Here is a 17,899-nt window from a genome sequence, read left to right as displayed (position 1 = left end):
TCAATTCAAATCTGGTATTAGGAACAAAAGAGGTCAATACACGTCTTCTAAAATAGACTAGTATTTTAATTAATGCAAGACACTTCAATGGTAAATATGATGTTCGTATATACGGGTCCACTGAAATACCACGCAGGGCACTCAGAGAACTGATCCATTGTTCTAAGTTCTTCTCCAAATACTCTGACAGAGATAGTTCCCGCTCCCTGCTGGCCAATCAGAGTAGAGACTGAGCGTGGTTTAGACTTACTCAGGCTATCGTTGGCGCACAGGCTGGTCCCAGTCCCTTGGCGCTTCACTGTTGCCAGGTGTTTAGTTGTTTTGCAACTTCAGACATAGTCTGTTCCTCTCCACTGTAGCAGAACACATGTCCTTGAGTGCGGTTTAACAAAGAGGCAGTGTGTATGTGTCTGTGAGAATCACAAGTCTGTCTCACCCTACTCCCTAACATTCCTCACATGAATCACAGCTTGTTATGTTAAACAATTTATATCAGTACAGTACAAACCTATTATGTTTAATCATTAATGCATTCTTTCTAAGCTAGGCATCACATCTAGTTATAAGAAAATAGAGCCCCACAAAGGGAAACTCAGTCCCTGCAATGATACAAAAATAATCAAGTCAGTCAGCACAGAGACAATTTTGTATTTAATTTAAACAAAATGGCCATACCCTCACATGATGTGAAGTACAGTACTTTTATTGCACAAAACTATATATGTGACATGTAGAATAACTTGTCATTATGGTAACACAACCTTTTCTGTACATCTGGTACCCTCACTTTGATAAAAATTAATGTTAGAATAGTTTGGAAAAGGTTCAACATTACGTTACACATATCTTTACTAAGTAATGTCAAGTAAACATGAATTAAGGCACTATCCTTACCTCACTCTAAAACACCAGGATCAACCTAAAGGGACAAAGTTTGTCACTTTTCATCAGTGAATCACCATATCATCTACTCTGCCTTATCATACTCATTCTATCCTCAGGTCACCTCATCCAGTTCCCTACTACATCTAAAACCAACAGGCGAACAGCCTCTCTCCTGTGTGGACCTTCAGGTGCATCTTTAGCTGGTGCTGGTGGGAGAACCTCTTCTCACACTGGGGGCAACTGTAGGGTTTCTTCCCTGTGTGGACCCTCTGGTGCCTCTTCAGGTTGAACGAGTCCGAAAAACTGTGTCCTGGCACAGGTGGCAGCCGAACGGTTTCTCCCCCATGTGCATCCTCTGGTGGATCTCCACCTGTTTGGGGAAACTGAAGGCTTTCCCACAGAACGAACACTGGAAGCACTTCTCTTTGCCACTGGAACAACTGAAAGCGTTACGACTACTGTAATTTTTTCAATGGGCTTGTGTAGCCATTTAATGTTGATGTACTGGCATTGTCTGAGGTCTGATTCAACATTAGGAGAGTGTAGAAGAGGACAAAGGCCAGGGAGTGTCTGTGTTGTCGCAGGGTCCATGTTCCAGTTGATAGATCCTATATAAAAAAAAAAAAGGCAGGCTGAAGGCAGCACCTGTTAGGGGGGTTAACCTGAGGCGCCATCAGTCTCTCTGAATCACAACTATAGGAGCAGGACGGAGCATCGCTAGCCGATTCTGTGTCTGTTCTCATACGGACACCTCCCCGTCCCCGCAGACCAAATCCACGCTTCGCCCTCGTCTCAGCCAGTCTGTTGTCATGGAGACAAAATTCAGTTGTTTTGTGTTCAACTGTCTGTTTCTGGTTGTGGTTAACAGTGTTGTTCACCAGCCCAGAGTTGAGGGACGCTGTCCCATCCACTGACCTCCACTATGTCACCGCTAGTCCTGGCCAGCTCTGTGATGTCGTCCCCGGGCCATTGGCTACACGGTCTGGGTCTGGGAATCTAAGATGGTCGCCCAGTCGCCTCTGTTAGCCTCCAACCAAACACCTGCAGGAAAAGGTTACAAAATAGACTTTACAAACATGGGAGAGAAAACTCTACATATCGAGTTGTTTTAGTCAATAACCTGGTCAAGTTCATACATTATAATGTGTGTTTTTGTATGTTGTATTGATTTAATGTTATGAATGAAGACAAAATAATAGCGAGGTGCATCACTATTCCCATTGAAGATCTATTACTGTATATAGGCTATATGTATTTCTCCCTTACCCTGCTCCCCCATCTTTAGTCCACTCAGCAGATCAATGCTCTCTGGTCCGTCTTCTATAGTCTTAGACTAGCAGCAGATCAGGCTTCCCCTCCATGTCTACTGACTGTAAGAGATACAGAGTCAGAGGATGTTGCATCAAGAAATCTGATATGAGCACCCTGCCTTGGAGCATCTTCTGATTGGGAAATTAGGGATTGCTATGAGTAATATGCAAACGTGTTAGTTATTTTTCTCTCTGAATTGTTGGGAAGGGCCCGTAAGTAAGCACTTCACTGTTAGTCTACATCTGTTGTTTCACGAAGCATGTGACAAATACAATTAGATTTTACTTGATTACATGACACTCTTTAATGATTTGCTAATTCAAAGGCATGGTCCCACACTTAAGACAAACTTAATCAAGACCTGGGTGGGCTCACCTCAGTCACACTGTGTGGTCCTATACTCTGTGGGTTCTGGACGAGGTGTAGTCTTGTTGTCCTCCATTACCATCGTCCCCTCAGGGTTCCCCAGATCCTCCCTCAAACCCCTCCCCCTTCACCAGCAGCGCCTCTGGACCCTCCTCCTCCTGGAAGAGAGGGGGTGATACAGATTGCACAGAAATATACTCCCTCAGGTACGTACACACACACACACACACAGATAATAAACACTTTCAACATGGAGTGTTTACCCATCCCCACTATGTTTGAGTCCTATACTGTAATTACAGAATGACTTCATTGTTGTTAAACCCATCATGGTGGACATAAATATGATGTTGTGGGTAAAAGTAATTAATGTTGTTCCCAATAGAAATTAATGGTAAATAATGTAGTGTCAATTTGGAGTCACTTTTATTGTAAATAAGAATAGAGTACGTTTCTAAAAATGTGGATGCTACCATGATTACAGATAATTCTGAATGAATCTTGAATAATGATGAGTGATAAAGTAAAACGCATAAAATAATCTGAAATACAACCAAAACAAACAGCAAATGCATCCTATAAATTTGTAGTCACAAGCTTGATGTAATTACATTTACATTTCGTCATTTAGCAGACGCTCTTATCCAGAGCGACTTACAAATAGGTGCATTCACCCTATAGCCAGTGGGATAACCACTTTACAATATCTTTTTTATTTTTATATTTTTTATTTTGTTTTTTTGTATTTTTTTTAGGGGGGTAGAATTATTACTTTATCCTATCCCAGGTATTCCTTAAAGAGGTGGGGTTTCAAATGTCTCCGGAAGGTGGTGAGTGACTCCGCTGTCCTGGCGTCGTGAGGGCTTGTTCCACCATTGGGGTGCCAGGAGCAGCAAACAGTTTTGACTGGGCTGAGGCGGGAACTATGCTTCCGCAGAGGAAGGGGAGCCAGCAGGCCAGAGGTGGATGAACGCAATGCCCTCGTTTGGATGTAGGGGACTGATCAGAGCCTGAAGGTACAGAGGTGCCGATCCCCTCACAGCTCCATAGGCAAGCACCATGGTCTTGTAACAGATGCGAGCTTCAACTGGAAGCCAGTGGAGTGTGCGGAGGAGGCGGGGTGACGTGAGAGAACTTGGGAAGGTTGAACACCAGACGGGCTGCGGCATTCTGGATGAGTTGTAGGGGTTTAATGGCACAGGCAGGGAGCCCAGCCAACAGCGAGTTGCAGTAATCCAGACGGGAGATGACAAGTGCCTGGATTAGGACCTGTGCCGCTTCCTGTGTAAGGCAGGGTCGTACTCTCCGAATGTTGTAGAGCATGAACCTGCAGGATCGGGTCACCGCCTTGATGTTAGCGGAGAACGACAGGGTGTTGTCCAGGGTAATCATTGCGTGCTAGGAATATGGGACCAAATACTAAACTTTGGACTACTTTAATACACTTACGTGAATTTGTCCCAATACTTTTGGTCCCCTAAAAAGGGGGCTATGTACAAAAAGTGCTGTAATTTCTAAAAGGTTATATAGATGAAAATACATACGCTCAAATTAAAGATGACAGTCTACATTTTAACCTCAGTCATTTTCAAATTCAAAGTGCTGGAGTACAGGGGCCAAAATGAGTCTCAATGAAAGTCTAAGAATGAAAAGTCCCATTTTGTGTTTATTAAATAAACAAGTTTTAAATACACCATATAAAAACTACACATACACGTCTCAACAACAAAAAATCAGCGAACTTGATAAACCGCATTCATTTTTTTCATTAAAAGTGTCTTGTTAAAAAAATAAAGTAGTTGAATGGAAGTAATGAAATAGGCATTTGTGAACATCATATAGCCTACACAGTACAAACACTATGTAACAGACATTTTAGGCTTATACATCACACATCTACCCAGGAATATTCAACACTGAAATCTGTTAATCTCTTTATTCCAAATGCATCTGTGGGTCTTTTCTGCTGACAACAATAAAAATGTATCTTTGTCTTTAATGCAGGTTTTGAGCTAAACGTCAGAAGCTATCGAGTGGAATGGTTCCTTTCTATGTTATGAAGTGGAATGTTTTTTCTGCTGGTGTATCCTGAGGTAGCTCCTCTCTGAAAACCTCTTCCCGCAGTGGGTACAGGTGAATGGCCTTTCTCCCGTGTGGACCTTCAGGTGCATTCTCACCTGGTTCTGGTGGGAGAACCTCTTCTCACACTGGGGGGCAGCTGTAGGGTTGTGGACCCTATGGTGCCTCTTCAGGCTGGATGAGTGGGAGAAGCGCATATGACACTGGGTACAGCTGAAGGGTTTCTCCCCTGTGTGGACCCTCTGGTGCCTCTTCAGGCTGCCAGCTTCAGCAAAGCACATATCACACTGGGTACAGCTGTAGGGTTTCACCCCTGTGTGAATCCTCTGGTGGATCTCCACCTTCTGGAGGCAGCTGAAGCCTTTGTTACAGAACATGCAGAGGAACCGTTTCTCTTTACTATTGCCTGATGTGGCTCCCCTTCCCTGATCCTGGGCTCTAGCCCTGTCATTTGAGTTCAGCACCTGATTGAAAAGGGACGCGGCCGTGTGAATCGGAAGGCCCCATCAACGTGGACACTGGGTCACGATCCCTGAGCACGTGTAAAGGGGAGTGGGTCACAACATTTCGATTAGTCTCTAAGCTTTCCTTGTAGTCTAAGAAGTCACTAGCGTTACCCTGCGAGTTTTCTCCTCCTAACTGAGTCTCGTCTGCATTCCATGTCAGAGAAGTGTCATCCTCCACTTTCACAGTAACCTCATCTACGACCAGACCATCTCCTTTCTTATATAAGCACCCTTCAGAGTATACACTACTACTGTACCGGTTCCAGTCCCCTCTCATTGGATTAGTCGGTGTATCTAAGCCCACAGCCATGTCACCCTGTATCATCTCTGTCTCTGTAGCGTATGAACAGGACGGATCATTGCCAGTCTGTAACGCATCACCTGAGTCCTGATGGGACAGAACTATCCTCGGGTTCAGGTTACCGTAAACTAAATAATCTGAGCGAGGAGCAGGACAGTCCAGTCGCCTCAGCCCTGTTAAAGTGTCTGTCTCTGTGTCTGTCTCTGACTCTGACTTGAGGGCGGCGTTCGGCGTTCCACTGACCTCCATGATGCTGCATTGGGTCCTGGGGGGTGCTGGGACAGTGGTGGGGTCCTCCGTGGCTACAGGGGGCTCTCCAGCTTCTCCAGTCTGGATGTCTCTGCTTTGCCGTGGGTCCTCCTTTCCTTCAGACCTCTTCAGCTTGACCCCAGGACCTGCAGCCTCTGTATCTGCAGGCTGACACAGAAAGATAGGAGGTTATTACAGGTACATGAGTAGCATTGGATAACAATGTTGTAGGGAAGTCTCATAAGCTCCCCTATGGCAGATACATGAGGATGTACACGTAAGCAAGTGAATAGCTGAGGGGAGCCTTTCTGAAATAAACTAGCCACATATGATGTACTGTAATTTTGATGTAATACTATTACACTAACCTCTATCACGATAACGTGCTGGGTTGAGGTTCCACTCCCCTCATCAACAGTGATTGGTTGGTCATCTCTCCATGTATTGTGTCCTGCTGGCTTCACAATGTTTCTGTGGCCTCCAGTGAGATGTCCTTCACCTGAGAGAGTGATTAGGGGAAAAGAGGTGGTTAGGTTAGCTACTGTCAATGCTCAACGCTATATTTTACACTATTGACAGTTCTGACACCTAGTACAGTTACAACAGATCCAAGATGCGTACAGTGAGGGAAAAAAAGTATTTGATCCCCTGCAGATTTTGTATGTTTGCCCACTGACAAAGAAATGATCAGTCTATAATTTTATTGCAAGGTTTATTTGAACAGTGAGAGACAGAATAACAACAACAAAATCCAGAAAAAATGCATGTCAAAAATGTTATAAATTGATTTGCATTTTAATGAGGGAAATAAGTATTTGACCCCCTCTCAATCAGAAAGATTTCTGGCTCCCAGGTGTCTTTTATCCAGGTAGCGATCTGAGATTAGGAGCACACTCTTAAAGGGAGTGCTCCTAATCTCAGCTTGTTACCTGTATAAAAGACACCTGTCCACAGAAGCAATCAATCAATCAGATTCCAAACTCTCCACCATGGCCAAGACCAAAGAGCTCTCCAAGGATGTCAGGGACAAGATTCCAAACTCTCCACCATGGCCAAGACCAAAGAGCTCTCCAAGGATGTCAGGGACAAGATTGTAGACCTACACAAGGCTGGAATGGGCTACAAGACCATCGCCAAGCAGCTTGGTGAGAAGGTGACAACAGTTGGTGCGATTATTCGCAAACGGAAGAAACACAAAATAACTGTCAATCTCCCTCGGCCTGGGGCTCCATGCAAGATCTCACCTCGGGGAGTTGCAATGATCATGAGAACGTTGAGGAATCAGCCCAGAACTACACGGGAGGATCTTGTCAATGATCTCAAGGCAGCTGGGACCATAGTCACCAAGAAAACAATTGGTAACACACTACGCCGTGAAGGACTGAAATCCTGCAGCGCCCGCAAAGGTCCCCCTGCTCAAGAAAGCACATATACATGCCCGTCTGAAGTTTGCCAATGAACATCTGAATGATTCAGAGGAGAACTGGGTGAAAGTGTTGTGGTCAGATGAGACCAAAATCGAGCTCTTAGGCATCAACTCAACTCGCCGTGTTTGGAGGAGGAATGCTGCCTATGACCCCAAGAACACCATCCCCACCGTCAAACATGGAGGTGGAAACATTATGCTTTGGAGGTGTTTTTCTGCTAAGGGGACAGGACAACTTCACCGCATCAAAGGGACGATGGCGGGGCCATGTACCGTCAAATCTTGAGTGAGAACCTCCTTCCCTCAGCCAGGGCATTGAAAATGGGTCGTGGATGGGTATTCCAGCATGACAATGACCCAAAACACACGGCCAAGGCAACAAAGGAGTGGCTCAAGAAGAAGCACATTAAGGTCCTGGAAATAGAAAATCTGTGGAGGGAGCTGAAGGTTCGAGGTTGCCAACGTCAGCCTCGAAACCTTAATGACTTGGAGAAGATCTGCAAGAGGAGTGGGACAAAATCCCTCCTGAGATGTGTGCAAACCTGGTGGCCAACTACAAAAACGTCTGACCTGTGTGATAGCCAAACAATGGTTTTGCCACCAAGTACTAAGTCATGTTTTGCAGAGGGGTCAAATACTTATTTCCCTCATAAAAATTTTTGACATGCGTTTTTCTGGATTTTTTTGTTGTTATTCTGTCTCTCACTGTTCAAATAAACCTACCATTAAAATTATAGACTGATCATGTCTTTGTCAGTGGGCAACGTACAAAATCAGCAGGGGATCAAATACTTTTTTTCCCTCACTGTAGCAGTGCGGTCGTGTTTTCTGTAGTGTCCTTGTGTAAATAGCCAGTTTCTTTTAGTTTTTTGTCTATTTTGTATATATTTCTCAATTTTACTTTTTTACTTTTCATTCTTTAACTAAATATACTTTCCTGCAACCCGCCTCACCCAACGTGGAAAGGATTATATGATTTCTTTATAACTTTTATCAAGAAGCTGAAACTAGTCTAGGTGCAACCGAATGGCTGTGGAAGCCAGCTAGCTAGCTACTTGCTATTAGCCACCATTAGCGTCTTCACCATTGTCCGTGGCCTGCACTACCCACCAGCCAGCTCTAGCTCTAGCCTGGACAATTTGTCGGCCAGTCTGCACAGCGTGCTATCGACCCAGAGCATATTGGATTTTCTGCCGAATCACTGGACCCTAGCGCCGGATCATCGCAATTAGCTAGCTGCAACCGAATGGCTGTTGCCGTTGGCTAATTACCATTGCCCCTTAGCAAGCACCAGTTAGCCTTGAGCTAGCCTCGAGCCTGGCCCATCTCCCGGCTATCTACCTCTCTGTCAACCGGACGGGACCTCCTAGTGTTGACACGGGCCCCGCCGATCCAACACGACTGGTCTGCCGGTGAAATCGTCTGATGTGGTTTCAACAGGCTTCCCGTTACAACGTCGACCACGAAGATCCATCTGCTAGCCCCCGGCCCGCTAGCACACGCAACCGTGCCTCTTGCTTCGCCAGTGCTGTAGCAGCCCCGAACTACCTCGAACTCTCCTATTGCTGTTCACTGGACCTTATGATAACTCAGCTATCCAGCTGATGCCTGCTGGACTGTTCCTTTATACGGTACCGCATCCTGTTTATGTTTAGCCTCAGCCCAAACTTTGTCGCCATTACCAGCTGTTGTCTTAGCTCTCTTGAATAACACCTGTGATTGCTTTATGCCTCTCTCCCATGTCAATATGCCTTGCTTATTGCTGTTTCGATTATTTCTTATTGTACTATTTCTCTGTAGAGCCCCCCAGTCCAGCTCAACCTGCCTTAGATAGCTCCTTTGTCCCACCCCCCATACACGCGGAGACCGACTCAATCGGTGCCTCCAGTGATGCTATCTCTTTCATCGTTACCCAACGCTTAGGTTTACCTCCACTGTACTCATATCCTTCCATATCCTTGTCTGTACATAATGCCCTGAATCTATTCTACAACGCCCGGAAATCTGCCCCTTTTATTCTCTGTACCCAACGCACTAGAAGACCAGTTCTTAAAGCCTTTAGCCGTATCCTTATTCTACTCCTCTGTTCCTCTGGTGATGTAGAGGTTAACCCAGGCCCTGTAGCCCCCAGTATCACTCCTACTCCCCAGGCGTTATCCTTTGTTGACTTCTGTAACCGTAAAAGCCATGGTTTCTTGCGCGTTAACATCAGAAGCCTCCTCCCTAAGTTTGAGTTATTCACTGCGTTAGCTTTCACTCCGCCAACCCTGATGTTCTAGCAGTGTCTGAATCCTGGCTTAAGAAGGCCACCAAAAATTCAGAAATATCCATCCCCAACTACAACATTTTCCGTCTCGATAGAACTGCCAAAGGGGGTGGGGTTGCAATCTACTGTAGAGATAGTATGATAGAGCTCTGCAGGCTATCCAGGTCTGTGCCCAAACAGTTTGAGCTTGTACTTCTAAAAATCAACCTTTCCAGAAATAAGTCTCTCACTGTTGCCGCTTGCTACAGACCCCCCTCAGCCCCGAGCTGTGCCCTGGACACCATATGTGAACTGATTGCCCCCCATCTATCCTCAGAATTCGTACTGCTTGGTGACCTAAACTGGGATATGCTTAACACCCCGGCCAACCTACAATCTAAACTAGATGCCCTCAATCTCACACAAATTATCAACGAACCTACCAGGTACAACCTAAATCTGTAAACATGGGCACCCTCATAGATATCATCCTGACAAATGTACCCTCTAAATATACCTCCACTGTCTTCAACCAGGATCTCAGCGATCACTGCCTCATTGCCTCGTCCGTAATGGGTCCGCTGTCAAACGACCACCCCCTCATCACTGTCAAAGCGCTCCTAAAAGCGCTTCAGCGAGCAGGCCTTTCTAATTGACCTGGCCGGGTATCCTGGATGGATATTGACCTCATTCCGTCAGTAGAGGATGCCTGGTTGTTCTTTAAAAAGTGCTTTCCTCTCAATCTTAAATAAGCATGCCCCATTCAAAAAATTCAGAACTAAGAACAGATATAGCCCCCTGGTTCTCCTCAGACTTGACTGCCCTTGACCAGCACAAAAACATCCTGTGGCGTACTGCATTAGCATCGAACAGCCCCCGCGATATGCAACTTTTCAGGGAAGTCAGGAACCAATATACATCATCAGTTAGGAAAGCAAAAGCTAGCTTTTTCAAACAGAAATGTGCATCCTGTAGCACTAACTCCAAAAAGTTTTGGGACACTGTAAAGTCCATGGAGAATAAGAGCACCTCCTCCCAACTGCCCACTGCACTGAGGCTAGGAAACACTGTCACCACCGATAAATCTACAATAATCGAGAATTTCAACAAGCATTTTGCTACGGCTGGCCATGCTTTCCACCTGGCTACCACTACCCCGGCCACCAGCTCTGCACCCTCCACTGCAACTTGCCCATGCTCCCCCCGCTTCTCCTTCACACAAATTCAGATGTTCTGAAAGAGCTGAAAAATCTGGACCCCTACAAATCAGCTGGGCTAGACAATCTGGACCCTTTCTTTCTAAAATTAGCCGCCAAAATTGTCGCAACCCCTATTACTAGCCTGTTCAACCTCTCTTTCGTAATGTCTGAGATCCCCAGAGATTGGAAAGCTGCCGCGGTCATCCCACTCTTCAAAGGGGGTGACACTCTAGATCCAAACTGTTACAGACCTATATCCATCCTGCCCTGCCTTTCGAAAGTATTTGAAAGCCAAGTTAACAAACAGATCACCGACCATTTTGAATCCCACCGTACCTTCTCCGCTATGCAATCCGGTTTCCGAGCTGGTCATGGGTGCACCTCAGCCACGCTCAAGGTCCTAAACAATATTATAACCGCGATCGATAAAAGACAGTACTGTGCAGCCATCTTCATCGACCTGGCCAAGGCTTTCGACTCTGTCAACCACCGCATTCTTATTGGCAGACTAAATAGCCTTGGTTTCTCAAATGACTGCCTCGCCTGGTTCACCGTTCTCCTTCTCAGATAGAGTTCAATGTGTCAAATCGGAGGGCCTGTTGTCTGGACCTCTGGCAGTCTCTATGGGGGTGCCACAGGGTTCAATTCTCGGGCCGACTCTATTCTCTGTGTATATCAATGATGTCGCTCTTGCTGCTGGTGACGCTCGGATCCACCTCTATGCGGACGACACCATTTTGTATACATCTGGCCCTTCATTGGACACTGTGTTAACAACCTCCAAACGAGCTTCAACGCCATACAACACTCCTTCCGTAGCCTCCAACTGCTCTTAAACACTAGTCAACGAAATGCATGCTCTTCAACCGAACGCTGCTTGCACCCGCCCACCCGACTAGAATCACTACTCTCGGCGGGTCTGACCTAGAAGTATGTGGACAACTACAAATACCTAGGTGTCTGGTTAGACTGTAAACTCTCCTTCCAGACTCATTAAGCATCTCCAATCAAAAGTTAGATCTAGAATCGGCTTCCTATTTCACAAAACAAAGCCTCCTTCACTCATGCTGCCAAACATGCCCTCGTAAAACTGACTATCCTACCGATCCTTGACTTCGGCGATGTCATTTACAAAATAGCCTCCAACACTCTACTCAGCAAATTGGATGTAGTCTATCACAGTGCCATCCGTTTTGTCACCAAAGCCCCATATACTACCCACCATTGTGACCTGTTACGCTCGTTGGCTGGCCCTCACTACATATTCGTCGCCAAACCCACTGGCTCCAGGTCATCTATAAATCACTGCTAGGCAAATCCCTGTCTTATCTTAGCTCACTGGTCACCATAGCAACACCCACCCATAGTCTGCGCTCCAGCAGGTATATCTCACTGGTCATCCCCAAAGCCAACACCTCCTTTGGCCGCCATTCCTTCCAGTTCTCTGCTGCCAATGACTGGAGCGAACTGCAAAAATCTCTGAAGCTGGAGACTTATCTCCCTCACTAACTTTAAGCATCAGTTGTCAGAGCAGCTTACCGATCACTGCACCTGTACACAGCCATTCTGAAATTAGCCCACCCAACTACCTCATTCCTATATTGTTATTTATTTTGCTAATTTGCACCCCAGTATCTCTATTTGCACATCATCTTTTGCACATCTATCATTCCAGTGTTAATACGAAATTGTAACTATGTTTGCACTATGGCCTATTTATTGCCTTACCTCCATAACTTACTACACACTGTATATATATTTTCTGTTGTATTTTTGACTTTATGTTTTGTTTACCCCATATGTAACTCTGTGTTGTTGTTTTTATCGCACTTCTTTGCTTTATCTTGGCCAGGTCGCATGTTGTAAATGAGAACTTGTTCTCAACTGGCTTACCTGGTTAAATAAAGGTTAAATAAAATACAATTTAAAAAATGCACACAATAATGTAGATCCCTCGTTATGTCGAGATCACGACTTATTTATCTCATGATCAAGACATAACAAAAGTTATTTTGTCGAGATCACGAGATAATCAAAAGTACCACACATCATCCATTAATTTGTTCGATACACGATAACCACTTCATCAACAAGCCCTGTGGCTGTGTTGATCACACTGCTGGGCATTTAAGCCCTGAACAATGCCTGACAGATGGCATTTAAGTCCTGAACAATGCCTGACAGGCAGGAAGGTCTCCCAGGCTGCACCGTCTCCCAGGCTGCGTGCCGCCCCCAAGACCACAGCCAATTACATGCAAGGAACAATGCAGCTAACTTTGCTACTCTTGTGAGCTAGCTAGTGAGCTACGTAGTCTTGTTTGCTAGCTAGCAAGCTAGCTTGTTATCAATGTTGGTTGTTAGCTTGCATAACTGATGTGTGTATCACTGTGTGCAATAACAGTTAACATGGTTTTTGAATGACTACCTCATCTCTGTACCCTACACATACAATTATCTGTAAGGTCCATCGGTCGAGCAGTGAATTTCAAACACAGATGCAACCACAAAGACCAGAGAGGTTTTCCAATGCAACAACATTGTAGTTACTCCACAATACTAACCTAATTGACAGAGTGAAAAGAAGGAAGCCTGTACAGAATACAAATATTCCAAAACATGCATCCTGTTTGCAACAAGGCACTAAAGTAATATTGCAAAACAATTTGTTATGTTTGGGGCAAATCCAATACAACACATTACTGAGTACCACTCTCCATATTTTCACGCATAGTGGTGGCTGCATGATGTTATGGGTATGCTTGTAATAGTTAAGGACTGGGGAGTTTTTCAGGATAAAAAAGAAACAGAATGGAGCTAAGCACGTGCAAAATCCTAGAGGAAAACCTGGTTCAGTCTGCTTTCCACCAGACACTGGGAAATGAATTCACCTTTCAGCAGGAGAATAACCTAAAACAGAAGGCCAAATCTAAACTGGAGTTGCTTACCAAGAAGACAGTGGATGTTCCTGAGTGGCGAGTTACAGTTTTGACACAAATCTACTTGAAAATCTATGGCAAGACCTGAAAATGGTTGTCTAGCAATGACCAAGAACCAATTTGACAGAGCTTGAAGAAATTTTAAAAGAATAATGGGCAAATGTTGCACAATCCAGGTGTGGAAAGCTCTTAGAGACATAGACTCACAGCTGTATTCGCTGCCAAAGATGCTTCTACAAAGTATTGACTCAGATGTGTGAATACTTATGTAAATTATATATTTCTGTATTTAATTTTCAATAAATTTGCAAACATTTCTAAAAAACATGTTTTCACTTTGTCATTATGGGGTATTGTGTGTAGATGCGTGAGAAAATTCAGGCTGTAACAACAAAATATGGAAAAAGTCGAGGGGTGTGAATACTTTCTGAAGGCACTGTAGCTGCGTTGTTGCTTGCATGCGATTGAGTGTGGTCTTGGGTGTGGCAAACAGCCTGGGGGAAAGTTCTCGTTCGCTTAAATGCCCCACGAGGGCTTAGATGCCCCAAGAGCTCTTAGCTCAAGGTGTGGGACATTTAGCTTGCTAACATTCTAACTTATAAACTGATAATGAGCTCCAAACACAAATGAAAGCATGACATTAGCATGTAATGTACCATCCCTTAGTGTAGCAATCAATAAAAACATATGCGCTGATCGACCATGGGCTCTGCTACATCAGCCATACTGTCAATCTATCATCAATGTGTCCACTCCTATTTATAGAGTTTATCTCCTGATCTCTACAAAACAACTTTTGTTATGTCATGAGATAAATAAGTTGTGATCTCGACATAACGAGGAAATGTTTTATTTATTCATATGTCCTCTCTGGACTTCCATACAGATTAATATAATAGTTTGATTAAAACGTTGACATGTTTTTGCAAGAAGAACGATTTCCCTAATAATCCTCTTTACATGGACACAACTGAAATCAGGCTACCTGATAGCACTCTGATAAATGCAGAAAATTGCCAAATCAAAATCAAAGTTCTACCACAGGACCATGTTATTTTTGGAAAGCATATTTGATTCGGAGTTCAGACATATGAAGTTTGTATGTGGAAACTACTTCTAAGATGCATATATTCAGTTGTTCAGAACTCACATCTCCATTACACCGACACTGTCATTGCGTTTTTGTACACCGGAAGTACATTCATTTCCAATGGAACGCTGCGTTTGCCTCACAGCATGGCTGTTGCAGAGCGTTCTGTGTGGTGCATACATTGGATATCTCCAACAGATGGATCATATTGTATGCATAGACTTGACAGAAATAGTAGCAAAGGTGAATGCTTAATTTTTTGTTGCACACATATCCAGTAACAATGTTGGCTTGGATAATGAACAAGTTTGACTACAGAATGTATTACACATCATTGATGCAATGATGCTGTCTGTCAGGCATCACTTCACTCGCGCTTATGCCTCGATCACACGATACGCTGTATCATCTGGATATGTGTGCAACAAAAGTTCAACATTCACCTTCTGCAACCATTTCTGTCAAGCCGTCTACGCATATGTTTGATAAATCCAATGTATGCACCACACAGAACGCACTACAACTGCCTCTGCAAGGCAATGCTGCAAGGCAAACGCAGCGTTCCATTGGAAATGAATGTACTTCTGGTGTACCAAAATGCAAATACACTGTCGGTGTGATCGAGGCGTAAGGTGTTTACATGACTATTGCATAATCGGCCTACTGCCATAATCAGTTTAATATTGAATTATTACTGTGCATGTAATCGTACTCACTGTCTGGAATTGCCAATGATGTAACACTTCGCATAACTTCTTGATGTTCCACGGGTCATATTGTTTTCAATGAGTAAATAGGAAATGCAGCAAATCAATAATCTGGTTAGAATATGATAGTGTCTTTGCGCAAGATAGCTAAGTAATCAGTGGAATTATTGCATACTATCCAAAAACGGACCAAGACCCAATTCTGGTTAACACATCTAAAGACACACATGCGCAGAGGGGAATGGGTCGACAGGCCCTGCAGCCTCGGTTTTCTCCAAAAATGTACCTCTTGCCATTCCTCTGTATCGGTCGAGGATCTTGACACTACTGGGATGACTGGCAAGGACGCTCTCCCGTGCCACCTTCAGTTCCAGTAGCTGTAGTTTCCTCCGCAATGCCCTGTTTTCTTTCTGGCTTTGAGTTATTTCTAAACGAAACACTGCATAGTCGTCGTCTACGAGTTTACAGATGTCTGCCACGGCTGCATTCGCTAGTACCTCCATAATGGAGGCTATTTGAGTGTGAAAAACCATACAATTAGCCATTGTTAGCAGCTAGCTAGCGTTACCTAGATAACATCTATCCACCACGTCCTGTCTCCAACGCGAATTATGGGGTAAGTATGTGATGATGTGCTGTTAAATGGTGTTAGTAAATGGCTAAATAATAACAAAAAAACGCTAACGTGGAAATTGTTCTAGGTCACTTCTTTCTTCTTCTTTGGTATTATCGCGGTTTGCAAACAATTGTTAGAGGTGCATGCCGCCACCTACTGTACAGGGTGGTAAACCATAGAAAAAATATCCATTGTTGGAAAGTGGGAAAAACCTACCTCAAACAAAATACAAAAATAGACACATAAAAAAATATACTTTATGTTCCTCGGCATGCAGATCACTGACAACCTGAAATGGTCAATCCACACAGGCAGTGTGGTGTTGCACCTCTTCAACCTCAGGAGGCTGAAGACATTTGCCTTGGCCCCTAAGACCCTCATGGACTTTTACAGATGCACCATTGAGAGCATCCTGTCAGGCTGTATCACTGCCTGGTACAGCAACTGCAGCGTCCACAACCGCAGGGCTCTCTAGAGGGTGGTGCGGTTCGCCCAATACATCACCAGGGACACAATGCCTGCCATCCAGGACATCTACAGCACCCGATGTCACAGGAAGATCATCAAGGACCTCAGCCACCCGAGCCACAGCCTGTTCACCCCACTACCATCTAGAAGGCGGAGACAGTACAGGTGCATCAAAGCTGGGACAGAGAGACTGAAAAACAGCTTATATCTCCAGGCCATCCGACTGTTAAATAGTCAACAAAGGGTATGGTTAAATGAAAAAAGTGTATGCACGCTGTTCTTTGAAATAGGGTAGTGCTTACTACGTTACACATATTTCCTAAGATCAGTATCTTTCAAGCTGAGAGCAGACTTGTTTAGAAAGAATAGAGTAGAAAATAATAGAATGGCTTTATTCCATCTACATCACCTCAGTCAGGTCAATATTCAACTGTCCTTAAACCTGTTTCAAATGACAAGTTAATGAAGGGTATGTGGTTTAATTACCCTCTTACCCCCAAAACACTTCACATGATAACTAACCCAGACATCACCTGCGTACATCTCAAGCCACACTGCTACGATTTCTCCCGGTTGTGGACACTCCTATGTCTGGTAAGGTTACTAAGGAAGGAGAAGCTCTTGTTACATAGTTTGCACTTGAAGGGCTTCTCCTTCGTGTGAACGGTCTGGTGCTCCCTCAAATAGTGTGCCCTAGCGAGCGCTTCCACACGTGGGGCAGGCATATGGCTTGTCAGCGTCCGTCCTAATGCTCGGTCTCCCACGTTGTGACCCAATGACACCAGAGGAGGTAGAACCATGAGTCTTTGAGCTCCCTCCTTGACCTCTAGCCATTGTTTGGGTGTTGTTGGGATTGTGTGCTGTGTTATAGGCTAGGTAACTCTCTGTTGTGAACGCCCATCCTGACCCTGTCTGTATTCGTGGGGTAACCATGAGGTAACTGAGGAAGGCTAGGCCGAGGTCCATCCCCAGGCCTTCTATGAACCCATTCACCAGGCATTAGACAAGATCCTGGAGAAGACAGACTTCCCGTTAGACTCCTACCAGGGGTGTCTCCCACCACTCTCTGTGAAGTCTGAAGCCCAGGGTGACCTGCTCTGTTCATCATGGATACTGTGGTGTTTGTATCATAGGAACAGGAGGGTCTATCTCTATCAGCCCCAGGCCCTGCTTCATCCCTGCACTGAGACTGTGAAGAGAAGGGTCTGGGCTGCAGACTGGATCCCCGACTGGAGCCCCGACTGGAGCTTCTGTCTCTCTGATGACCACCAGGACTGAGGTTGTTCAGTCCACCTGTCCAGTGGTTGCCTTCTGTGTGGTGGTGGAGTCTCTGTCTCTCATGGTTTGGTCCTTGTTCCGACTCGTGAAGGAATAGCGACGGCTCCTGATCCAGGGTTCGGTTCCGGGGCCAGGGTTTGTGACCAGCTGCTTCAGAGGTCCAGTCTCTCCCGCCAGCAACACCGGATATCAGCAGGTCCTCCTGGACTGCAGACTGTAAAGACAAATTGTACAGAA

General features: G+C 44.9%; 1 protein-coding gene and 1 long non-coding RNA gene across 2 annotated transcripts; both read right to left on the bottom strand.

Moving 5' to 3' along the window:
* Positions 1-1,864: 1,864 nt before the first annotated feature.
* LOC123484672 lies at positions 1,865-2,665 on the bottom strand. The gene is made up of 3 exons (XR_006658629.1): positions 2,572-2,665; positions 2,152-2,255; positions 1,865-1,926 (listed from the first exon to the last, which is right to left on the bottom strand). It is a non-coding gene; the product is annotated as an uncharacterized LOC123484672 (long non-coding RNA).
* Positions 2,666-4,200: 1,535 nt separating this feature from the next.
* Positions 4,201-5,110, bottom strand: LOC123484670 (protein krueppel-like). The gene has a single exon (XM_045215238.1). The coding sequence runs from the start codon at positions 5,016-5,018 to the stop codon at positions 4,617-4,619; it is 402 nt and encodes a 133-aa protein (XP_045071173.1). The 5' UTR covers positions 5,019-5,110; the 3' UTR covers positions 4,201-4,616.
* Between the last annotated feature and the right edge of the window lie 12,789 nt (positions 5,111-17,899).

The sequence above is a fragment of the Coregonus clupeaformis genome, unplaced genomic scaffold (genome assembly GCF_020615455.1).
Source record: "Coregonus clupeaformis isolate EN_2021a unplaced genomic scaffold, ASM2061545v1 scaf0402, whole genome shotgun sequence".
Lineage (NCBI taxonomy): Eukaryota > Metazoa > Chordata > Actinopteri > Salmoniformes > Salmonidae > Coregonus > Coregonus clupeaformis.
Note: the sequence above shows the minus strand (reverse complement) of the source record. Positions and strands in the feature narration are given on the sequence as shown.

Bases quoted from the DNA above. Each gene is read 5' to 3' on its own strand.
- LOC123484670 (XM_045215238.1), bottom strand. From the start codon at position 5,018: ATGTTCTGTAACAAAGGCTTCAGCTGCCTCCAGAAGGTGGAGATCCAC.